Genomic DNA, 26829 nt, shown 5'->3' on the forward strand with positions numbered 1-26829 from the left:
GTTAATGTTGACTTAATGAGAAAACTGGAAGCTTTTAAGATGTGGTTTTTAGGAGAATCCTGAAGATACCTTGGACCGATCATATTACGAAGGAAATGGTGTTACACATAATGGGAAGAGACGGAGAACTGTTGGCCATCATTAAAAGGTGAAAGACAGCATATTTAGAGCACGTACTTAGAAATGATAAGTAAGAGTTGTTGCTGCTGAATATGAAGGGTAAAATCGAAGGAAAAAGGGGTCCTGGTAGACGACAAATATCCTGGCTGAAAAACATTCGCGACTGGACCGGGTTAAACACACAGACACTCTTAAAAAAAGCAGAAGATTGAGACGAATTTGCAATGGTTATATCCAACCTTCATTAGTGAAGACGGCACTAGAAGAAGAAGAAGACCCATATTCTGCGTACTTAGTATACATGTATCGTGTGTGTGTAAATATACCGAGATTTATAATTTAGAATTAATATATCCTAAAGTCCATTCTTTTATTATCTTTAAACCCTTATTAATCTTTCTTAATACTACAGTAAACTATATATAATACCATTTTTAAATATCGACAATAGTTTCTGCTACAATTATTAATTACTTATCGTTTTCCAAACAAACATAAAATATAATGTTTAAGTACACCTCCTGTAAAATTATGAGAATGTGACTAAGGATGATATGCTTCCCACGTAAAGTTTGTCTGCGCACAATTTTTAAATACCAAATGATACTATATAATTATCTAATGATTTGACTATCTTAAAATTCAGGAATTCAGCGAGGTTGATAATAACAAAAATTTACATGTTATAATTTTATAACACTAATAAAAAATTCCGCATAAAAGATAACAAAACCCTAGAAATCTAGTGTTAGTGGGTGTTAAATAGATTACAATGGTAAATTGTGAAACTCTCTTCCTGTGTAATCAAAATTATAAAGAGCCAAATTATATGATTTCTGCTTAGTAAGTCACAATGATATCGTATATAGTGTTTCTCTTATGTGTTTACTTAGGTGAATACGTTTTGTCAGAAAAAGTGAGTTTATTGTATTCTCTAACCAGTGTTCATACGAGAATGCCGATTTAGTTTAACTTATTTTGTATTTAATTTTTATTTCAAATTATTTATTTTAGAATTTCATAAAATTAAAAAACCACTAAATTATTATTTCTTTTTATCCTACGTATCATTGGCATATATTAAAATTATACCGACATTCTGTTGATTCTGATTCATTCTATGTTTTAAAGATGTCACTTTGGCAACTAGCATTTTTTGTATTATCTTTTATCACATTTTAATGTTTTTAGACTATAAAATTTAAACGACATGACAGCTTTTATAGATTTTTCCAACTGTCACCTAAAATATCTTGAGATATGAAATATTTCCTAAAATGTCATATGTCGTAGGATAAACCTGCTACTTATCTAAGTAACGCTTCTTAGGCTAATGAAATTCAGTGTCTCCGCTCTCTTTTCTACAAGGCTTAAAATCCAGCTTTTTAGCCAATTTGTCAACGTTTTGGATCCATAAAGCTAACATCTTCAGTTTTTTAGACTAGCATCATCTAATTGACCCGCCATTTTTCTTGAAAACTGAATCCGGATCAGTTTTATAGAAGTTTCAGAATACAATTTTCTAAAAAGCCGGGATGTCAGTCTCTCAGCTCTAATGCCAAACTAGTACATTTTCTCTATTTGAATTTTATTATGCTAATAAATTAGTCTATCAAATTATAGATTTAATTGTAGGACATATTTATAGATTATTAACCTTCGGGTAGTGGAGCTATAGTTTCTTACAAGTTTAGTTGTCCCGGTGTCATAGATCAGGTGGGTCAAAAAAATAGAAGTAGAGGATTTTTCTGTTTTATTTTGTAGGAATTTAGAATAGGTAAATATATTAAGACATTTTAGAAAAAAAAATAATTTAAACTTTATTAAACTAAACAGAACAATAATTTTAATAGTTATTGAAAAAAAATGTCACGTGTAATATATGTTTTGCTTATAAAAAAAATATACAAACGTAATACAATAAACATACTTAAAAATGTTAAATGAACATAACGACACCTCCTAGAATGTCTCCTAGTAAGTGCATTCGGTCAACTTTACAGCACAAGTGTTTAAAGATTCGTTCACTGTTTATTGATGATTGTTCAGTGAGAGAACAACTAATATATCTGTAAATTTGCATATTAATTAAGAAATAGGTGGGTAACAATCATGTGTAGTACTTGAATTAATATGATTTGAGAAAAATCACTTACGATATTTTACGTTGACCAACATAAAAAGTAAATTATAGTATGTAACACTTACTGTGAATTACGTTGGACACTATACAAAACTATTTGTCAAATGTCATCGATGTCATAGATACGATATCTTTCTTTGTAAAAAATGGTAAATGATTGCTGTAAATAGTAGATAATATATTCTACTACGTTAAAGTTTTAAATAAATGTCGTAAGTTTATTAACCTCATTGTATTAAAAATATTCAGGGGTATTTTTAGGAAAGTAGGAAGTGAAAAAGCGTGAAATAATAATTGATAGAATCACACTACCATATTATATTGATAGAATTATCGTTATCTGTCATATAAATTCAAAAAGTAGTACCTTATTGTAATTATTTTAAGATACTGTAGTCTAAATAAATCATACAATAACTTTTAATAACCCTTATTTCTAAGATCCATCTTAGTCACAAAAAAATACAATATAACGCGCTATCACCCTCACTCTGAGTGTGCCCAACTTCTAAAAAGCAATGACGAATAGATACCTACTTTTAAAGTGGATGCAGCATACAAATACTATGCGATTGTGGATTTGGTTCACACAATTATTCGACCAAAATCTAAATTCATTTGTGCTTAGGTCCTTATGTTTCGAAATTAATTTCATCTAACACGTAGAAACCTTATTACCGTCCCTTTTGCTCTGCCCTTCATGCCACATAAAGCAAGTACCTTCTTTATCCACGACATTGAAAACAGTGAAGTAAAATATTGATAGTTTACGTTTCTAATACAGGTAATAAATTATCGTGTGGATCATTAAGTATTTTCTGAAAATCGAATGTAGCTGTTAATATTTTTCCCTTAGAGGTTTTAGCTCAGTTTTTATCAAAGCAGTTTCTTTCACGTGTGAGATTTTTATTATGCAATGTGATTCATAAATCTGTGTTTCAAGCAATATTGGTTTAGATTTGTTTTTTTAAAGTGACATTTATGACACATTGTGGCAATTGTGTTCAAAATGTTCGTTAACAATATTACGATATCGCCTTTCAGTATTAGCTATAGAGGAGTATACCTGTTCGCCAAACCATTCCGTGTATAAATAAAATAATCGATGGAAATTCAAATCGCTATCCAAATAAAGATTATCACTTCTACTTCGCGTATAATGAGATTCTACGGGTTGAGTGTACTTATTGTGATCACAAACACTTTTGACAACGTCTTCGGTTATCACCTTATGATGATTGTGATGGCATCTCTAATCTATTTATATCAAACCAACTGCTTTTTCAAAAGCAGTGTAGACAAACTGTTCACTTATAGAGAAAGTATCTAAAAACGTCTTTTTACAAACATAAATTCGTCCATATTACCTCTCTTCACTTTCAGTCTATAAATAAGAGTAAAATTGCGCCTTGATGCTGTATCAGAAAAAACCCTTCGTTTTCTAGAACATTTCGGAGTTAATTTGGAAAATGAAGAAGTGTTAGCTTGGGGTTTTGATAGTAGGTCAGTAGTGGATAAAATGGCTGACTGCAGTTTTTGTATAGCATTTTCATACCAAGAACAAAAGTAGTGATCACACTCGTCTAAATAATTTTTATCACATGGCTTTTGGGATGGAATGTGTATGTTCTCTTCCTCTGACTGGTTTTCTATTGATTTTAAAACGAATTCGATGTTAAGTTACCATTGTGTACCTATAAATACTATTTTTTATTATTTTTTATTTATAAATGTTTACATGAAATCGGGGATGAAGACGTTAGTTTATATGTTTAGAAGACGTATAAAAATGAAACATAAGTGAAAAACCCAAATTTGTTGGTTACGATACTTTACGTAGGGGGTGTGGATAAATGCAACAAATAGCTACAAAGTAGTTACTATTACTTGTTTAGATTTATCATGATTGTTTCGGTCAATATCATCACAATGGTGCATGTTTAATATTGATATCATATCTTTGCGTTGCTTTGGGATATAAGAAACGATTGTGATATCCTCTGTAAAGCCAAACATGCTTGTATGGATTGAACGTTTAGTGGAGTTTAACACGACTGGCAGTTTTGTTTAATTTTTTCTTAGTATTCCAATTGTAGTTATTTTGTAGCCACTTTTCCACAAGTTTAACTGATGCATTAACTGATAATATCCATTGTCAAGTTAACACGTAAACTAGAAATGTGTTTGCACAATCTTAAAATCACATGTTAAGTCCGTATTTAATAGGTTTTGAGAGAATGTACTGACGGAAAGAACATTTCCCTCTGAAAGCAGGGAACATCTCATTATTGGTAATAAGTGCTGAATGATTATAACCATTTTGACAATTTTTTACGAACTGGTCAAACACCACACGAATGGGAGCTAGCTTGTCAATTCTTGATCGCTCTGCACGTGTTTCCTCATCATCAAACCTAATGCAACGAAGAAGAATTTGGAACCTTTGTAGAGTCATTGTAAGATAAAAAATTATCTTACGATTACTCTACATTTCTACCTACAAGCATTTTTATTTTTTCCATTGGGATTTAAATTTTTTTCTTTCATTATCTTGTTTTCCATTTTCAGCTGTTCATTAACTGTCTATACTTTTCGTAGGTCTGACTGTATATTATCCAACTTTTCTTCTACTCATTTATTGTGGTCCGCCATTTTGCAGTTTTTCTAACATTGTATCTAATATCTTGTTCGCCATTTTAGCATTCGGTGACAGCTAAAGGGAGTACACCCTTTTCAACGGATCAGAGGCTCTTATCTATCCATCCCCAGAAAAGCAAAAATGTGAACAGAAATATTTTGGCAAAAATAGTTTCTTTTTTCAGTGTATGGGAAATGAGTCACTAGTCACAATCTTAAGTAGTTTTTGTTACTTAATGATGGTCAATTTTGGGCTACCGGTTTGAAGGCTTACAATATAGTCTTATTTATATTAAAAACTACTATCAGATATCAGAGATTAGAACCAAGATATAAGATACAGGAAAGCTCTTTAAACTAAGTAAACCTGAAAACGAACTTCCCCCTCGAGGAATCTATTCACTTAAACCGCGGAATGTATAACTTTCATATTTTATGTATATTATTATGTTAACATGTAGTGAGATGTTTTTTTCTATATATTTATTATTTGTTATAACTGTTATGTCAAGATTATAAAACTAAAATGTTTTTAATTTGTTTTACATATTTTTCCTAAAATAACAACATAACATCTAGAGTTTTTGTGTTTTCATGTATCTGTCGTCCAAAAAATTTTAATTTTATAAGTTTGACATGGCAGCTATATTATCCAAACTAAAGTACACTTTTGGGGCCAAGGCGTGGGTACGTTTCGGCTGATCTAATTTGGAATTTTTAAAAAGATAATATGTAATGTTAAAACTTATCAGGAGTTTAGTTCGTTTAATAAAAATAACAAAGGATCATTTGAGGGGTCTAGAAGCAACACCAGCAATCTCCAAATTGACAAATTTTTCAGGAAATCGAATTTGTTAATAAAATTTTAGCGTTTTATTAAAGTTATATTTTTTTTTTGTTATTTAGGTCTATTTGTACATTGGCTTTAGTTATTCACAAAATTAACCTAATTATTTCAATAAATTACAGATTGCCGGTTTTGCAACAGAAAAAACAATATATGAATGCAAAACACACATCTTCCTTGAAACTAATTTTTTATTGAAAAACTTTTAAAATAATTATTTATGGAACAAAAAAGTTTCAAACGACCAAATCTGAAATTTCATCACAAGCATCAGCTTCTCCTTCAATACGTTCAATACTTTTTTCATTTTCTTCAGAATCAATAATGTTTTCTAGCATATCATTATTCGTGTTTAAAGCGTTATGGCAAAGCTCAAGATTTTCCACTCGTCTCCAAAATGTTTTTTCGTAAAGTTAGATAAGGTTAGTTTACTAACGTCCCTAAGTTTTAAGGGGTTAACTTTAATAGCCCCAGTTCAATATTATCAGGATTCTTCATTCAGATATCTTTTCCGGCCTTACAAACACTTTTTGGTTTTTCAATATCAATTCGATAGTGCGGCTCTCTCCGTATCATAACTTTTTTCAATTTGTAGTCTTGGTTAAAATAATACGTTTAATAATTGAAAACTTAAAGTGCCATGAGGCAGTGCCTTTTAACACCCTATAAGCTTCTTCTTTCCAAATAGCAATTTCAAAATTTTTTCCAATACGAATTAGTTTGTCAAATTGACTGAATACCTCATTGTATTGCTTTGGCCTGGTAATAACTTCTATTTTCTTCAACACTTGTTCGATTTTCCAAAAAACGCGATTGCTAGGAAGAAATGAGTGACTTGTGACTGGGTATATAAGTTCAATAGAATGTAAATTTTGTGGGACATCCAAAAATCATATAGCGCATGTGGCGAATATAATTCAATGTTTATTTTGACTACTGCATCAATCGATGACCGATCTCAAAGTTTTAATGCCCTAGAAATTTGTTTATTAAATCAATGAAATTTAACAGAACTTCGAGAAAATTTTTTTCTCTGGTTTACTTATTTTTCGACGATCCTTGTATAAAGCAAAGGTTATAAATATACAACTGTCGGCTATAGCAATTTGACAGTCGAAGCTTATTTTAATTAAATTATCTTTAGTCTGTCGTAGTAGTCAATAAAAAACCTTTGCTCTTAGTTTATGAACGCGTGTGTTGATAAATAGGTCTTTCTTTTTATGCGCATAATTTGTTTTAACTTTGATTTGCTCATTAAATGTCAACAAATAGAACAAACATCCGTTCGTGCTGTTCCAAACCCCAAGTTAAAACATTTTTGTTAAAAATATTTCAAAAATAATAATCTTTAACTTTAAGATTGTCTGTTACCTCGTTATTATACATCCTTTTCAGTTTTCTTATATTTGACTCAGATGAAGGATACTTCCTACTTACTGTATTAGATAAACGTGCCAAGATAGATAACCTACCACAAATAGTTAAAAAGTGGCGTACCGCAGTTCTTTAGAAATATCCCTTTTCCATTTTCGTTTTGTCGAATTCTCTTACGAGCTCTTGTAGCTCTTGTTGGTGTAACTGGAATAGCTTCAGTCTCCATTTTAAATTTAATACCACAAAAAATAATACACCCAAAACCATGTACCTCTTAAGCGATAAATTTAATAAATAGGTACGTACTAATTCTTCTAACAAAATCTTAATAACACTCAAAGGCGTTGCAATTTTGTCAAAGGCTGAAGCATGTAATACGCTGTGATCGGTCAAAACGGAGATTGCAGGTGTTGCCATTCGCGGACCGGTGGAGTTTTCTGTTTTTGCTATCAACCCTATTTTTTGACGTTAAATATGCACAAGATATTCAGGGTTTTACTAGACAATATTTTGTGAAGCTGTAGAGATGAACACAGAGATATATAAGAAAATTCAAATAGAGAAAAAATATTAGTTTAGCGTCTTATTAAAAAAACTGACAATTTCAGCTTTTGAGACAAATGTTTTTCAAAACTTTTATAAGACTGATCCGGTTTCAGCTTTATAGAAAAGAGGCTTCAGATTTATATACTAAAATGTTCGAAAATTGTAAATAGATGATTTTTTTAAAAACTAGGACATACACATACATCTATGATATTGTTTATTATCCGGTCAATATCTAAACTGACATGCTTTATGTGTTTTTATTATTTAGAAGAACTATTTCGCAAGCTCACGTAAGAAGATTTAAAAAAAATCAGAACGACTTGTAAGCTAATTCAAAACTAACTCAAAAACGAAATGGCAGTAGGAAATATTCAGGCGCCCAACAGGCATTAGCCGAGTGGTTTACTTAGAAGAAAGCCTCAAATAATTTACCTGTCCCGTTGTAAAAGAAAAGCTTAAGCAATAGCCAAAAATTTGTGTAATGCGAACTTCAAACTGACAAATGCATAGTCCTTTAGGTGGAAAAATCGTTTACAAGTTTCATTCAAAATCATTGCTAAAGAAGCTTAATATGCCAATGTATTTGTCGATAATACACGGTTAACGGATGAATTACCTACAATAATTAAAAAATATGAACTAGTATGCGTGTACAATTGTGACGAAATTGCGTGTTATTACCGATTGCACCTTTTGTTTTCCAGAGAACAATGCTATAGGCGAAAAGTTTCACAGGACAGATCGACAGTTATGTGTTGTGCTAATTCCGATAAAAACTATTCAACGCATCTTTTTGTTTAACATTCAGTTTAATAGAAGAACACTCCTGTTTAACAAATACATTATTGAGTCCGACAGGAAAATAGCAAAAAATAATAAAAAAGTTTTGTAATTTGTAGATAAACAGATAACTCCTTGTCCCATAAACCTAACGAGAAGTTGAATATTGTATCAATAAATTTCTTGCCCGGGAATAATTTCTGCTTTTAAGAGAAATAAAAAAAGAAATTATAGAAAAAATTATAGTAAATATGGATTATAATGACACGAAGTTGACAGATGACAGATGAGATTCCAGTGATATGTCAAAATTTCAATTCTTTCTGCTATTTATAAAATGAACAAAATATTCATGGCACCATATTTCCAAAAATAGCATACAAAATTGTTTTATATAATGCAATTTTTTAAAGAAGTAGAAACTATATCACCTGTATAAAATAAAGAAAACTCGACAAAATGATGGATGAATATTTTCCAAATTTGTTTCTTTTGACGATAATTTAACTGTTTTTAAAGAGACTGAAGACCTAGAGTCAAACAAGGAAACTACGCAACACAATATTGAAGCCACAGATGAGACAGATGAGACATAAGATTTTTCCGATTCCGTGGAAAATCCATTCAATTTTTAAGTCCTTACCGATTACAATATTATAGATTATTGTAAGATTATTTTCGTCTATAATATTATAAGAGAGGAAATTTTGCCGACAATTTTTTCGAGTGGTATGAAAGTTTGTTGCCTGGCAATTTTCGCGAATTAAATTTTGACAGTTAATTAACGAGACGTCAGTCAAGTGATTTTGTCAAAATTTCATAAGCGAAAATTGCCAATAGGTAACAAACTTGAATTAAACCAGACACAAATTTTGTCAGTAAATAATTTTCTCTCGAATGATATTCGACAAGACTATTTGACGAGACAATTAATGCACCATATCAACGAAACATATTATTTATTTATTTGTTAACAATATTTAATGTACAGTTATTATAAACTATAGTAGTTTGCCGATTTCTTTCTACCAAAGCATAATTTTGTGTATTATTGACCTGTAGTATTTGAGAACTTGAAGGTCCAGCTTCATTTTTTGTTCTGAGATTTTCGATCAACTTCTGGTATTGACTAGAATCCAGCTGCAGATATGGTTTTAGAGAGCTTGCATTTGAGTGACCCGTTAATTTAATTAACTCCTGTTTACAAACATCTTGCTTAAATAAGGTTGACACAACCGAAGATCGATGAAAATGGTTTCTAATTTTATATTTTTTTGTGTCTATTCCAATTTTTTCAGCCGACATAATTGTCCACTTAGGTACGGTGTTGATTCCATGTGGACATTTTTTGAACCAAGATCCATCCTTTCAGTTAGGGTGAACTGTAAGAAAGAGTCTGTCTGATATAATCTTTGTTTTCCCTTTTTTCATTTCAAAAATAATTTCTAACTAGGCACAAATAAGTTTGATGAACTTCTTTCCAGCCATTCGCTACTTGCCAAAAGTGTGGAACCGCTTTGAATTGTTTTGGAAGAAATGCTGTTGTATTTAATTTGACCCGTAAAATCTTCCATAACATCAAGTTCCTTCTGGAAAAAGTGAATCTTACAGTTTACGGCCTCATTACCTAAATTACACTACTGTATTACTGATAATGATATAAAAAGACATACCATCACATACATATACGTGAGTATATAGATACATATGTAATATTATAACGTATATTCGGTACACTTATTTTTACTAACCACCAATGACCGCTTATTAGAATATCCTGGTTATAGGAATATTCTTGTTTGTCGCGAAGATTATTCCGATAAGCGGGTTTGACTGTATATGCCAAAAATATCACGTATTACATTGTAGTTACTGCAGAAATTCATTATTTTCTAGTTGTCTGCTGCTGCTCCTGTTGATGTAAAGTTCACAAAACTATTGGACGTTAAGTTGGAAAGTAGAACCAGTTCTTTGAGGAATGATCTAGGAAGATTTCTTTATCCTCAAACTGAAGATATCGATCTAGGTAAAGTTTCTGTTTTGGTTTAACAAAAACATACGTATATTTTTTTATTATAGACAATCACAAAATTTTATGCAACTGCTGGCAAAATACTAGAGCATGGAGTATACTTAAAATATACAAGAGATATATTATTCCTGTAATATAACCCAAAAATAGTTTTTAAATTTTTTTAAACCACCTATGGATTTAAAGTTAGTATAAGACTTAATTGACCAAAAGAAATTATTTACTATTCGCTTAAACTGCTGTCTCTAGTTTTCAGTACTTTAAGAGGATTATGGAAATTTAATGAAAAACCAGCGAAGTAATATATACAAGATTTTTTTTTATAATTTAGGACACATAATGGTCTCGAGGCTTGTTTAAGAAAACGCTTTTTTTAATAACATGCTTATAATATAGTTCATTGCAGCATATTCTTCTAAAAAGTGTATATAGAACTACACGTTTCTCTAGTAAAATTCAAATGTAAATTTTTTTCGTGGGTTTTCTAATGTTGCAGACATTGCAGAGATTTTGTTGCTCCTACACACGTAGAAGCCATATAGACCAAGAATAGTCCAACCTCGCTAAAATTACTTCATAATCCATTATGTGATGTGTCTTGACACTTGTGCTTCTCTGAATTTTTTTATTGCTTAATACATAGAATCCGTTATTTTTTTTAATTATGCCAATTATTCATAACTTCTGTATCCACAGTACCTTAACAAATTTAATTCTATAACTAGTTTTAGAATGTTAAAATTCTTCAATAGGTATCTATAGCCGTAAAACCTGCAGATTTCTCACAAACATATATCACGTTGTTCATAATATAAAAGATTTTTAACGAGATTCATGTTATAATTAAAAAAGTCATCAGTTACTGAATCTAAGTATTATATTATTATAATTATTTAAATGATCATTTTTTGTCTTTCTCTTTTTCTTCTGCTTCCTCTTCTTCTTTGTCTTGTTTTTCCTCTTTTTTCTCTTCGTGTTCTTCGTTTTTTTTCTTTTCATCTTGCTTCTTCTTCTTCTTTTTTTGTAGGCAATTTTGCCTGTATATTGCGTGTTGTTGCCATTATGAAAGATTGCCAGTCCACCTCTTATGCGGTCGCCCGATAGATCTTTGACCACGTGACAATTTATCTCTTGCTATTTTAACTTGTGTATGTAGTGTATGTACGTGTGCCGACAGCAGAAGTGAACACTTTTTATAGAGTGTTGTTACTGTATGTAGCTTAATGAAATTTATTTCCGCGCTTTATAAATAAATTATAAATAATGTAAATTCTAAAAATCTAAAGTCACATTTAATTATAATTTAAAAATCTAATTTTAATAATTTGCTAAATATAATATAGAATTATTTTATTTTGATTTTCATTATATTCTAAAAATTATCATTAACCATAATATATTAATTAATTTTCATTGAAAACTTTTCAGTTTTAAATGCTTATTTATAAACTTTATTTATTTTATTTAAATTTATTTAATTTAAATTTTTTATTTATTATTTTTTAATTTCCTTTAATTTAATTTTTTTATAATTTTTTATAATTTTTTATAATTTTTTATAATTTTTTTTTTTTTTATAATTTTTTATAATTTTTTATAATTTTTTATAATTTTTTATAATTTTTTATAATTTTTTATAATTTTCTATAATTTTTTATAATTTTTTATAATTTTTTATAATTTTTTATAATTTTTTATAATTTTTTATAATTTTTTATAATTTTTTATAATTTTTTATAACTTTTTATAATTTTTTATAATTTTTTATAATTTTTTATAATTTTTTAAAATTTTTTATAATTTTTTATAATTTTTTATAATTTTATTTGTGTACATAATTTTATTTTTTTTTATTTTATTTATTTTTATTTATTTTTATTAAGGTTTATTTAATTTAATTTATTTGATATAATTTTATTTATTTATTTTTATTTAATTTTATTTACCTTATTATTTAATTTATTATAATGTTTTATAATTTTTTATAATTTTTTAAACCTTTTAATAATTTAAAATTTTTTTTTTAATTTTTGTATAATTTTTTATAATTTTTTTCAAACGTAGACACGGATACATAGAGAGACATAGACCGACGATTTTAATTTACAAAAGTACTTTTTTTCTAACTGTTTTGTTGGCTCGCATTGTATTTAACTATTTTCTTGTAATTCTTCTTTCGGTGCTATTTCAGGTATTCTTCACGTTGACAATTAAATTAGCGAGTTGTTTATGATCCTCAGTTTCTCTATGACTCTCGATTTTATATTTTATGATAGGCTGAAGAATTATGTACCTGTGTTCCCTAAGAACATGCCCCGGAATGAATTTTTTCTTATTTTAATAGTTTTCAATACCTCACGAACGGCGTTTGTTTATTTAACACAGCTTCGTTGATCTGCAGTACTGTCCAGAATATTCGGAGCATTCTCCTATGAAACTACATCTTAAACGCCTCCAGGAGATTATTTTTGTATTAGTCTTTAGAGTCCAGTTCTCCATGTAACAACACCTACCAAATATGGCATTTGATCATTTTTTGACGTAATTTAAGGTTTAAGGTGTGGTTAATTTTATTTTTTATTTGAGTAGAGTTGGTTTATAATGTAGCAATCACAGATGTTTAAATAGGGTAATTTTTTTAACGTTTTGTTACTCTATCATTAGGTAAGCATTGTCGTGAGGTTGGTAAATATATATCATAAATTTTGTCTTAGCAGCTTTCATTTTTAGACCCATTTATCTTCCTGTGGTGTTTATATAACACAAGAACTTATGAAGGCCCTGTTGACTATTGCATAAAATAACAGTGTCGTTAGCGTATGAAGGATTATTATTCAATTCACCATTGATTTTCACTTCTAATTCATTTTCACTGAAGTTTTTATCTTCCAAAATTATATTTGAGTAGATATTAAATAAAAGCCATATGACTGACTATTTTTTTAATGTAACATTTTTTGTTGATTATTTTATATCGACTGCTTTCTGCTTCGAATATAAGATTCTAGTGCCAAGAGACCTTAATTGCCTTAAATTTGACGTTTTCCAGAGCATTATATAAAACAGCTTGAGTGTAAACATCATATCCACTTTCGCTGTTTAATAACATAAGGTAATAATATGAACAATAGGAATTTGTTTTAACGTAGATACCTCTAATTAGATTAAAATAACTTTTTAATCGAAGATTTTCTCCAATAAGTTCACTAATTTTTATTTATAATAACACCACTATAACTTTTGTTGATCGATTTGTTTATTTAGTTGACCGACGATCGATAAACACCTTTTCACTGTCGAAGTTCGCACACTACTTAGTCTTTAACTCGCACACTACTTTAATCAGCTTTACTTAATAAAACTCTTAAAATTACTTTACTATTAATTAATATTAAGTATTTTTTGGAGAATTCTATCTATATGTATTCTGCCTTTGACATTTCCTTGACAATCTTCCATTATCATTTTGATTTTTTATTGTCCATTCATTTAAATTGTTGACTTTTAAAAATACTTATATAGGAATGCAAAGCGTCTAAATCAAATGAATTAAAAGCATAATTTTAAATTTTTTGGTCGATCATATTTCCCGTGACGTTATTTTTCACAAAAACAGTAATAAAATTATTTTAGGAACAAGAGAAGAATATTTGCAAGTTCCCGTAAAGTTATCATTTGGAACAGATAGACAAAATGGGATTCAGGAATATGAAAAAACCATTTTAAAAGTGTTTGACCAATGTAAATATTTGGTAGGTAGAAGTCAAACACCGTTTTGTCGCTTGAATCCAGATGCGAAAAATTTAGCAAATAATTATCCAAGAAGTTGCAGAGAAATCCTAGAAGCTGGTGAGCCAATTTTTTTATATTTAATTTATTTATTCCATAAAATACATCATTTTAGTGGTTTCTTTTAAGGTATTATTATTTGCTTTATTCAGGAAACAATAAATCTGGTGTATACCAAATTAAACCACGTACCAGTAATAAACCAATCGCTGTACTATGTGATATGGAAACTAAGGGTGGTGGCTGGACTCACATTCAAAAGAGATTTGACGGATCACAGGACTTTTATTTACCATGGAGAGATTACAAATTCGGTTTTGGTGATCTAATGGGTGAATTTTGGCTTGGACTTGAAAATATTTATCACATGACTGGTAATATATTTATTTATAGATTTATATATAACTATATTAAAGCTTAATATAAGATCATCTACATATGAAACTTACCAACTATGTTACTATATTATGATACTATGTGATCGGGTTCTCTGCCGTACGCTCTCTTACAATAATAAATTATTAAAAGTGTTTGTATGATAAAAGTTGGAGGTACGCCACTGGTATGAAATCGCACAGTCGAGGTTTAATTATCTTTGCTTATATACAGGGTGTTTGGTAACGAACGGACCATAGCTTAATCTTAGATTCCTAAGGCTAAAAAATATTGATTTAAGCTAACTTAGCTTTGTACGAAAGTTGATAATAACAGAAATACAGGATGTAAAATTTAAACTTTTATTTTATTTATTTTTGAATATTTTGTGAGAGCCAGGGCATAACAACACGAAATTTAGTACTTGGGATTTTTTTAGGATGAGAAACCTAAATTCCAACCAAAAATTGTGTATTACTCAGAGGGCACCACATACGTCTTTCAGCGCTTATTTAATACGTTTTATTTTTTTATCCCTCACTCTACAGACTTTTATTCTAATTTTTATTCTAATAAAAAATTTACTTAAAAAGAATACCCTCCATTTATCTCGCTAAACTCAACCGTTTTCGACATAAAAGCATTTTAAAACTGACATGCAAAATTAAATTTTTTGCATATTATTGTAGTTACACCCAAAAAAAACTTAAAACCATATTAATTGTGCAAGTTGTCATGTTTATGTCATTTCGATATATTTTTTATATCATTAATAGTTGTAAAACAAATACAAAGACTAACAAATTCTAAAATGATATATTAATCAGAATATTGAGCTAATAAACTAATAACGAATAAACAATAAAAAAAATGAAATAAATATTAAATATTCAATATGTTTGACATGGAAATCTTTATAAAATTTCTTCTTACAAGAAAAAGAATTGGATTCGATCTTTTAATCTTGTTAGCAGTATCCACTATCTTTTGACAAAGCTCATCTCGCGTATTGATCACTGGTTCTGAATAAAAAAATGTTTCATATATCCCCAAATGAAGAGTCTAAGGGATTTAGCAGCTTCGGCGCGGCCACAGATGTTCACTGTCTCGGCCAATCCATCGGTTAGGGAAAACAGTATTTAAATAATTTTTCACTTCACGGGATATTGAGGTGAAGCAACTTCATGTAAAAACCACATATTTAATCTGGATGTGGCGTACAAAACCGAATCTATATAAAAAAATTACAAAATGTACCAAATATAAATCAGACGTACACCCGGAAAGAAAAGTACTATACGGTGACAGTCTGGGAATGGCTCGCGGCTAGACAAAACAGTGGAGATGGTCGTGCGGTCCACAAAACAAAAAAATCCGAAGTTATATCAGGGGCGCCAGGTAAATTGGCCCACAGCCTTCCCTACGTTACTATTCCATAAACCACCAACTTACCAATAGGTTTACTACTAAAATACTAAGTAACAGTATACAATCTGAATAAATAAAAAAATAAATGAAATTGTCAGATTAGAATTTAGTCAATTTTAATAAATAGATTCCCAAGATAGTTAAAAATAAATACATATTACAATATTATTTAACTTTACCATAGGCTTAATAAAAAAATAATATAAAAATGCGGCTTCTACTTGCCTAACAAAAATTCATAAGTTATTTCTATTTAACAGAACAAAATGAAAGGTAAGACGTATCAAAAGTACCGGACGCTAAGGGGTGTGCGGTTCAATACCAACCAAAAAAAAATAATTAACGCAAATAGGACACCACGTGAGCTCAAGTGCGTGCGCAGAAAATAATATAAAAAAAATAAATCTCAAATATATAACCCCCCCTTAGACGCAGTTTACAAAATTAAAATAGGTATGTGTAAATATTGAATTAATAAAATAAACCGCAAATTATCTTTAAAAAAATCTGTAAAGTATTTGTAAATATGAAAATAAAAACTAACAGCAAATAATCTTTAAAAAAAAACTATTGTATTCCGCAAACCAAATTAGACGGTGCTTAAATCTTCCGTTGAAAATTAATTATCGATCCATACCTCGAATATTCATATACTTCACCGCGTGGAATTCCAGTTATAGTTCAGCGTGTCTTCAATCCAAAATCCCATACGATTGCCGATGTACATAGACTTGTGTGACAATGTTGAAAAGTTGAAAATTACAGCCAGATGGAAAAATACGAAGAAGAAGAAGCAGAAAAAAACAAACAAACCAACCAACCAACCCTGAAGCAAGAAAACATTAATTACCATCTGTGTCTAAAATAATTATTTGGAAATAAATATATTGATTTTAACACTTTGTTTATCTGCCTTTTGGCGATAATGGAGCAATACAAAAAAAAACTTGTCTCCGAACTTGAATGTATGAAAACTGATAAAAATGTGAATAGCTTTTTAGAGATGGGATAAAAAAATAACTACAACTTTTTAATTAATTAAAAACGAAATGTTCTAACACTCACCCTTCTTAGCCAGATTAGGGGTTTGAAATATCCCAAATTGGACCGAAGCGTAGCCGGCTATTTGGACTCGTGATTAAGGCTAATTTCTTGATCTAAATACGACTCCCGGTATTCACGTGTACTGTAGATCCGCTTTTTTTAGCGAAATTGTGGATATTCCAAAAAAAACCCTTCCACGAAGGCAGCAAATCCCCTTGAATATCCACACGGTTCGGACTAGTCCAGATCCCACATGGAACAGCAGCAAAAGCAAAAAAACAAAAATGCCGTTTTTAATCTAGCCCAACCTTTCAGTAACACTCTCAAACCTGGAATCACTTTCTTTCCGTCGTCTTTCCGAACACTTGACAACTTGACACACGGAGGTCACCGAATAGTACCGAGATTCAAAAATTTCAATTTTATGATCCCAATTCTTCCAAGATAACTCTAGAAAGAACGATCTAAATTAGTTTCTTCACAAAAAAGAGGACGTGTTCCCTTAACTTCAGCACAATTTGCCAGACATTACCCCTATTTGAAAATTACTAATTTTATTTTCGCCACCTTGCTTATAATATATTATAGGCAACCGCTCTTACACGTCCTGAATTATTTAAATTTTGATAAAATAGAGGTGGGACTTTCTACTTTAAATTTGGAACGTAACAACACCTCCCTTTCCCAGAGGAAAATTTACGAGGAAAAACTAGACGAAGAAAATTTTCCCTCGCGCTAGCGACACACTACCTAAACTCTGAGCGAAGTCCACACAATCCACACAATCATCATCCACACCGTCTTCACCATGCGCAAGTACTTGGACAACGAAAGACATACCAATCTCAAACCACACGCACAAAGCAACAACTTACTTACAACACTTACTCCACTTCCACACAACAGTCATCTCTCATCGTATGAGATCAAGTAGAATAGTTTCAAATTCCAACGTCAATCTGACAACACTGATTTGGTCGGTTACTGGATGTTGCCCTTATTCGCGACCTCCCAGCTCTGGGGCATCGCTAGTACTTCACTATACCTCGCATAACATGAGTCCATAAGAAACTCTCCACCATTCCACTCTTACTGATACTGCGAGAAACATCTACCGAAACAGTAGTGTAATTCCAATTGTTCATTAAAATAAAAATGAGATAGGTCTTTCAGAATTTAAATCCGTATACAACGAAATTTAGTGAATCATCCAAAACTAAGCTATTATCCAACAAGATTCACCAAAACATAATTATGTGGCTTCGAAAAAATCCCAATTAAATAGAATGGCTTACTAACATCAAAACAAATCCCAACGCCATATCATCGAAGACAACATATTTCTGACCAAACCTAAGTGACATTCAATTCCATAAATCAAAAGAAATTAAGGCTACCGCAACCCTACGACTTCGTATTGGCTACCTAACACAAAAAAAAACGAATCGGTTGACCATCCAAATACATCCTAAGAACCGATCATAGCCAACACTCAGTCATCCTTCACGGACACAACAAAAAAAAATAAATACAACCAATTTCAGAAGACTAACTAAATTTACTTAGACTAGACAAAACTTTGCTAGTCCGTTCTACTCCGACCTAAATCCTATCGGGATCACCAGTCGGGTTACTAATCCTTAAATCCTTAATATTCCAAATACCTTGATCCTTGCCATTTTCATCCTCTAAACTATATGTCCAGGGGGAAACTTTCTTCTTCACGAAGTAGGGTCCTATCCATCTAGGAGCTAACTTTTTCGTGAAATATTTAGCGGCATCTGACAACACAAAATTTCTCCGCCATACTGACTGATGGGGCTGAAATTCCTCTGGACGTCTCCGTAGATTATAGGTCTTCTCACACTTAGCCGAAGCTTTATCTAAACGTTTTCTAACATCAACAAATAATTCCTGGAGTCCACCTGGATATCCCATTTTAGCTACTTCGTCCTCCGGGTCTCCGAGTTTGTCCTTTCGGGAAAAATCTCGTCCATCCACTACCATCTTCCGACCGAAATTTATGAAGTAGGGATCTTGACCAGTCGACTCGTGGTATGCAGTGCGCGTAGCACATGCTAGTTTGGCCAAATTTTCATCCCACTTCCTATGGTTGTCAGCTATATAAGTTGCCATCATTGTTTTAAGGGTTCGGTTATAGCGTTCAGATGGATTACACTGTGGATGATACAACGCATTATAACGAACTGAGACACCATAGGTTTCCATCATTTTCTTGAAAATACCCGAAGTATACTGGACACCATTATCACATAGTAACAGACGTGGAACTCCAAATACGAGAAAAACTTCTTCTTCTATTTTCTTAACGACATGCACGGCTTTTGAGGATCGCAACGGAAATACCAAAGAAAATTTACTAAACACATCCATTACCACTAAGATAAACTTATAGCCTTGAGTTGATCTTGGGAAAGGTCCCATAAGATCGGTTGCTACTATCTCCCATGGTTGAGTAGCTTTAGGTTGAGGAGTCATAAAGCCTTTGGGCTTACCTTGTTCCACCTTATGCATGGCACACAGTGAGCAACGTCCAACGTAACGAGACACATCACTCCGCAGTTTCGGCCAAAAATACTTCTCGTTAATACGCTTATAAGTTTTCAGGATCCCCATATGACCTGCTAAAGGACTATCATGACACAACTTCAGCACTTCCAATCGTTGACCCTTAGGAACGACTTCCTTCCAATTGTCCACTTCCTCGACCAAAAATCCATGACTGGGACGGATGTATTTATAAAGTTTGCCACCAGACATTCTCCACTGAGGATACTTCAAGGGATTAGACTCGATTTTTCTACAAAGTTTATCATACCAACTATCACCACTAGGAAGCGGTACAACCTCTTCAACCATATCAAGCACGGGAACTGACCGAGATAACAAATCGGGGACAACATGTTCTTTTCCTTTCCGATGCACAATCTTAAAGTCATATTGTTGCAATCTTACCGCCCATCGAGCTAATCTTCCAGTAGGATCCTTCAAATTTTGAAGCCATACGAGGGATGCGTGATCAGTCACGACCGTAAACGGAACACCCTCCAAATAAGGACGCAGTTTTTCGACTGCCCATAACACAGCTAAACATTCCCGTTCCGTCGTGGAAAAATTCCTTTCTTGACGCGTTAGTGATCTGCTCAGGAAACTAATTACTTCGTCACCATCCGGGCCTGGCTGCAATAACACGGCGCCCACTCCATATCCTGAGGCATCACATTGGACAACAAAAGGCAAATTGTAGTCAGGACAATTAAGTATCGGAGCAGAAACTAGACATTCTTTTATTTTCTGAAAAGATTCTTCACAACTCGGGGTCCAATTGAATTTTCTTCCTTTCTTCAATATCGCTGTAATTGGAGCTAGTAGTGTCGCAAAGGAAGGAATAAATCTTCGATACCAGGAAAATGTGCCTATGATGCTACGAACTTCCTTGACGGATGTGGGTGTTGGGATACGTAGCATAGCCTTGACCTTATCACCATCAACATGTAGTCCATTCCTATCAACCACATGACCCAAATACTTTAGTTCCGGTCTACAAAATTGACATTTATCCCAGCTAACGGTTAACTTAGCTTCTCTCAAGCGTCTAAAGACTTCCTCTAAGATCGTTACATGTTCTTCAATAGACGACGTCACGATGACCACGTCATCCAAGTAAGTAAAAACATAGGGTTCCAACTCCGGACCGAGGACACGATCTATCAACCTCTGCCATGTAGCCGGGGCATTATGTAATCCAAAAGGCATTCTGCAAAACTGAAAAAGACCTCGACCAGGAACCGTAAAAGCAGTATAAGGCCTGGAAGCCTTAGCAACAGGTACCTGCCAATACGCCGACTTAATGTCTATGGTGGAAAGATAATGCGCGTTCTTCAATTTATTTAAAATATTAGAGATGTACGGTAATGGGTAGCCATCCCTCTCTGTTGCGGCATTAAGCTTTCGATAGTCTACGCAGAACCTCCATTTTGGTTCTTCACCTTCTGGAACCTTTTTCTTCACCAAGAGAATCGGGGACGACCAAGCACTATTCGATCGCTCCACTACTCCTTTCGCCAACATATCTTCTAGCTCTTTATCAATATGGCTTTGGATTACTGGGGATACAGGATAGTAACGTTGTTTTATGGGTGCAGATTTACAAACAATCACATGCTCAGTGACATCAGTACAACCAAGAGAAGTGCCCATTAGTTCACGACTTCTATTAATAACTTCCTCCAATTGCGACTTCTCTGCATCGGTCAAAATAGTTTGACCTCGGAGATGATCCACTGAACCTACCATTGCTGGAGCGTCCGAAAAATACCATTCGTTATGCCTCAAATCTGGAACGATACCCATAACACGCCAAAAATCAGATCCTAAAATCAGAATGTGCGGTACGTCCAAAATAACTAATACTGGCAAGACACGCAAGCGATCCCTAACCATGAAAGGTACTAAACATTCCCCCAACGATTCACACATCTGACCATTCGCCACTCTACAAACGGTCTTCTTCGAAGTATCCAACTCTAAACCCAAGTTTTGTAAAAATTTCCAACCAGTTCTTCCTACAATGGTCTTTGAAGCACCAGAATCCAATAATCCCAAAATTTCCTTTCCTAAGACTTTAACTTTCAAATATGGACGTTCATCTCCTTCGGAATGATGTAAAATAAAGTCTAAAATAGGACGTAGGTTGGTCGAGTCAACGTCGGCAACACCTCTTCGACCAGTTAGGTGCGCTTCCTTCCGTTTCCCGAATTACACGAAGGACAAGTTCTGACTGTAAACCCTTCTTTCTTACACTTAAAACAGTGAACAGCCTCCTTCTTCATTAAACACCCTACTGCCTTATGGCCTGACTGATTACAACGATAACAGACTAAAGTCCTAAACTTTCCTCTAGCTGACTCCGATTCGGATGAAGCAACAGGACCCTCACTAACACTACTACAACTTTCAGCATCCACACTGATATAAGCTAGGTCCTTTTCCAAAGTATTCATTTTCCTACTATTCGGTTCAACATAGTTCCTAATACAATCACGTCTTTCCTCCATACTGCGACATAGAACACGAAGTTCCTCCAAGGTAGCTGGCAAAGGATCACGTAATCTATCTTGATAGAACGGATGCAAATTCCTAATAACTATAGACAATTTAACTTCCTCTGGAACATGACAACGCAAGCGATTGAAGTAACTATTCATTATTGCCAAGTAAACTCCAATAGTCTCAGACGAATGCTGAGTTCTCCTCCGAAGCTCTTCAAAAAGCGCTTCCCCATGGTGAGCTGACAGGTACTCCCTACGAAACTCTTCAACTAATTCAGCCCAACTCCCTACACGTAGACGAACATCTTTATAAAACTGATAGGCTTTATCCGAAAATAAATCTATACCTGATTCCAAAAGTATACTATCTGGTACATGACGAGCGAGACTCAATTCATTCACCATCTCAAAAAATGCAGAAATAGACATACCCCTAGCAGAACCTGAAAACTTTTCTATTCCCCATTTATGAGGAAGTATCATCCCAGAAGAAAAACTAGAGACAGACCCTGAAAAAACATTATTACCAGCTTGTGACATCGCTCCAGGAGAAGAAGCATGAACTTGTCCTACCCCTGCCTGAAAAGACTGATTTAAAACCGAAATCACATCGAGCGCTACTGGTACCGAACCAGATCCGATTGGATGCTGCTTATCATGTAAATCCTGTGACAACTTCAAAATCTCAGCAAGAAAGTCTGACTTAACAACCTGGGCTGCGTCTGCATCATCACCTGTTGGCAATACCATAAGATCAATTCTCCCCAAGACATGGTTAATCTGTGTCCGCAATCTCAAGGACTCAGCACAAGTAGGAGTTCCGGCAAACTTTCCAACAGCCGTATTCAGCTCCGCAAGTTTAGTCTCGATTGCAGTTTTATCCTGTGAAAAGGTGAATGGGTGCTCAGGATATCTAAAGCTTTCATTTGCTGCCTCACGACTAAGTGCATCAGACAGACTAGACCTCATAGACTCAACAGTGCCAGTAGACACTCCACGAATTTTGAGTTCATATTCCAGTTCCTCTTTCCTTAAGTAGTTGGGTACAAGTTTTCGCACCATCTTGCCAAAGTTCAAAATTTAAAAAAAATGTATCAACCGAAAGGAGCAAATATTCAAATAAAATCAAGATATAAGTAAAAATATTAACACACAGGTACAGTTTACTTTATTAATGGGAGCAAACCAAAAGCAAAATAAAAGTAATAGTCGCTTTATTCAATCTATAAAATTTCACAAAAGATTTTCAAAATTTCATTGTTTCAGAACAAATTACAAGTCACAACATAATCTCAAAAAAAGATTTTACATTCCCTAACATAAGTAAGTTAAACCACAATGTAGAATTTCGAAGTCCAACTTCTCAAAAAAATAAATTTGAACTCCAACTGAAATAGAAATATTTCAAAGTCCTAATATATCCATAATTCTTCTAAGTTCCACAACACCACTTCAAAGTATCTTCTTTTAAGTTCCATTTTTGGCTTCTTCCAACTTCACGTCACACGAAAAAAAACTAGTAAGCACTTCTTGGCATACACTTCCACTAAACACGAAGTTCTAAGACTACTACTAAGTGCAAAACCAGTGGTAAAGTAAATAAATCAAAGTTAGTCAATTAAAGCCCAAACACGTTAGGTTAACTAATTAAAAGGAATCTACACAAGGGGTTGACAAAAAAAAGGTTAATTAATTAAGGGCCCCACGTTGGGCGCCAAAATATGTGGCGTACAAAACCGAATCTATATAAAAAAATTACAAAATGTACCAAATATAAATCAGACGTACACCCGGAAAGAAAAGTACTATACGGTGACAGTCTGGGAATGGCTCGCGGCTAGACAAAACAGTGGAGATGGTCGTGCGGTCCACAAAACAAAAAAATCCGAAGTTATATCAGGGGCGCCAGGTAAATTGGCCCACAGCCTTCCCTACGTTACTATTCCATAAACCACCAACTTACCAATAGGTTTACTACTAAAATACTAAGTAACAGTATACAATCTGAATAAATAAAAAAATAAATGAAATTGTCAGATTAGAATTTAGTCAATTTTAATAAATAGATTCCCAAGATAGTTAAAAATAAATACATATTACAATATTATTTAACTTTACCATAGGCTTAATAAAAAAATAATATAAAAATGCGGCTTCTACTTGCCTAACAAAAATTCATAAGTTATTTCTATTTAACAGAACAAAATGAAAGGTAAGACGTATCAAAAGTACCGGACGCTAAGGGGTGTGCGGTTCAATACCAACCAAAAAAAAATAATTAACGCAAATAGGACACCACGTGAGCTCAAGTGCGTGCGCAGAAAATAATATAAAAAAAATAAATCTCAAATATATAACCCCCCCTTAGACGCAGTTTACAAAATTAAAATAGGTATGTGTAAATATTGAATTAATAAAATAAACCGCAAATTATCTTTAAAAAAATCTGTAAAGTATTTGTAAATATGAAAATAAAAACTAACAGCAAATAATCTTTAAAAAAAAACTATTGTATTCCGCAAACCAAATTAGACGGTGCTTAAATCTTCCGTTGAAAATTAATTATCGATCCATACCTCGAATATTCATATACTTCACCGCGTGGAATTCCAGTTATAGTTCAGCGTGTCTTCAATCCAAAATCCCATACGATTGCCGATGTACATAGACTTGTGTGACAATGTTGAAAAGTTGAAAATTACAGCCAGATGGAAAAATACGAAGAAGAAGAAGCAGAAAAAAACAAACAAACCAACCAACCAACCCTGAAGCAAGAAAACATTAATTACCATCTGTGTCTAAAATAATTATTTGGAAATAAATATATTGATTTTAACACTTTGTTTATCTGCCTTTTGGCGATAATGGAGCAATACAAAAAAAAACTTGTCTCCGAACTTGAATGTATGAAAACTGATAAAAATGTGAATAGCTTTTTAGAGATGGGATAAAAAAATAACTACAACTTTTTAATTAATTAAAAACGAAATGTTCTAACACTCACCCTTCTTAGCCAGATTAGGGGTTTGAAATATCCCAAATTGGACCGAAGCGTAGCCGGCTATTTGGACTCGTGATTAAGGCTAATTTCTTGATCTAAATACGACTCCCGGTATTCACGTGTACTGTAGATCCGCTTTTTTTAGCGAAATTGTGGATATTCCAAAAAAAACCCTTCCACGAAGGCAGCAAATCCCCTTGAATATCCACACGGTTCGGACTAGTCCAGATCCCACATGGAACAGCAGCAAAAGCAAAAAAACAAAAATGCCGTTTTTAATCTAGCCCAACCTTTCAGTAACACTCTCAAACCTGGAATCACTTTCTTTCCGTCGTCTTTCCGAACACTTGACAACTTGACACACGGAGGTCACCGAATATTACCGAGATTCAAAAATTTCAATTTTATGATCCCAATTCTTCCAAGATAACTCTAGAAAGAACGATCTAAATTAGTTTCTTCACAAAAAAGAGGACGTGTTCCCTTAACTTCAGCACAATTTGCCAGACATTACCCCTATTTGAAAATTACTAATTTTATTTTCGCCACCTTGCTTATAATATATTATAGGCAACCGCTCTTACACGTCCTGAATTATTTAAATTTTGATAAAATAGAGGTGGGACTTTCTACTTTAAATTTGGAACGTAACATGGATAATACACTTAATCTAATATTTAAAGGAGCATCTTCTAAAAATTGACGCATGAAAAAATAGTCAAAATAGGACACAAAAAAACACAGTAGAAAACAAGGAATAAAAATGGTGCCAAAAGAAGAAAAAGTAGTAAAAATAGCGAGTTCAAAAAACTACCAGAGCCGCATAAAAAAAAACCAAGGAGAAGCCATGAAACGATTAGAGAAAGAAGAATTTCTAAAGAGCCAAACCATGAGACTTTATTTTAAGTAGTAATACGAGTGGAATAGCAATAAGATTGGAAATATAAATGATAAATACTGTATTAATAATAGGACTTGTGATGGAAATATGGGTACAAGGCATACTAACAGTGGGGGCAATATTATAGTGAAGTAGTCATGATTATATCTTGCTAGAAAAACATGTAGGTGTTTACAAATTAAGCAAACAATTTCTAGAATATATAGAGAGGGAAGAAAATCCCGTAATTTTTGAATTAGCTTCTACAATGTGTTATTCTACTGATACCAAAAAGCTACCGTATTGCTCTTTTTTCTAATTTAAAAATAACATTAGATTGGGCAGCTATACTACAACCCCAAAAAGGAATGCCATATCGAAGATAAGACTTTATTATCTTTTAAAAGTAGTTTTTATTTTAATTTTTCAAAGTACTTAAGATGCTAAATTAATTTCCTTCAAAACAGATCTTATTGCATAGCAGGCTGAGGCTAGTTTCTTACTTAACAAATTGATATGAAGGGAACATGTAAGGTTGCTGTATATACAGATACCAAAAAATTTTACAGAATCAATGATACTAATCTGGCTGTTATTAAGATGCAAGGCTTCAAGATCCACTTTATAGGATATTGCTACTATATTCTCCACGTCAATAGAGAGTAAATTAGAGTCGGATCAGTTTTTTATTTTAAGTAGATCAGAAGTTATAATTACATGAAGATTTGCAATATTAAAGATTCTTCAGGTAATACTGG

The 26829-nt window shown here is 32.5% G+C and overlaps 1 protein-coding gene across 1 annotated transcript in view; it reads left to right on the forward strand.

The window, feature by feature from the left end:
* The first annotated feature begins 924 nt into the window (after nt 1-924).
* LOC140446798 (microfibril-associated glycoprotein 4-like) overlaps nt 925-26829 on the forward strand; it is a 38513-nt gene continuing 12608 nt past the window's right edge. The window contains exons 1-4 of the mRNA XM_072539389.1: nt 925-1036; nt 10347-10476; nt 14116-14331; nt 14424-14645. Coding sequence (XP_072395490.1) covers nt 974-1036; nt 10347-10476; nt 14116-14331; nt 14424-14645 — 631 coding nt within the window. The 5' untranslated portion in view covers nt 925-973. The remainder of the gene's footprint in view (nt 1037-10346; nt 10477-14115; nt 14332-14423; nt 14646-26829) is intronic.

This window comes from Diabrotica undecimpunctata, chromosome 7, assembly GCF_040954645.1.
Source record: "Diabrotica undecimpunctata isolate CICGRU chromosome 7, icDiaUnde3, whole genome shotgun sequence".
NCBI classification, from domain to species: Eukaryota; Metazoa; Arthropoda; class Insecta; order Coleoptera; family Chrysomelidae; genus Diabrotica; species Diabrotica undecimpunctata.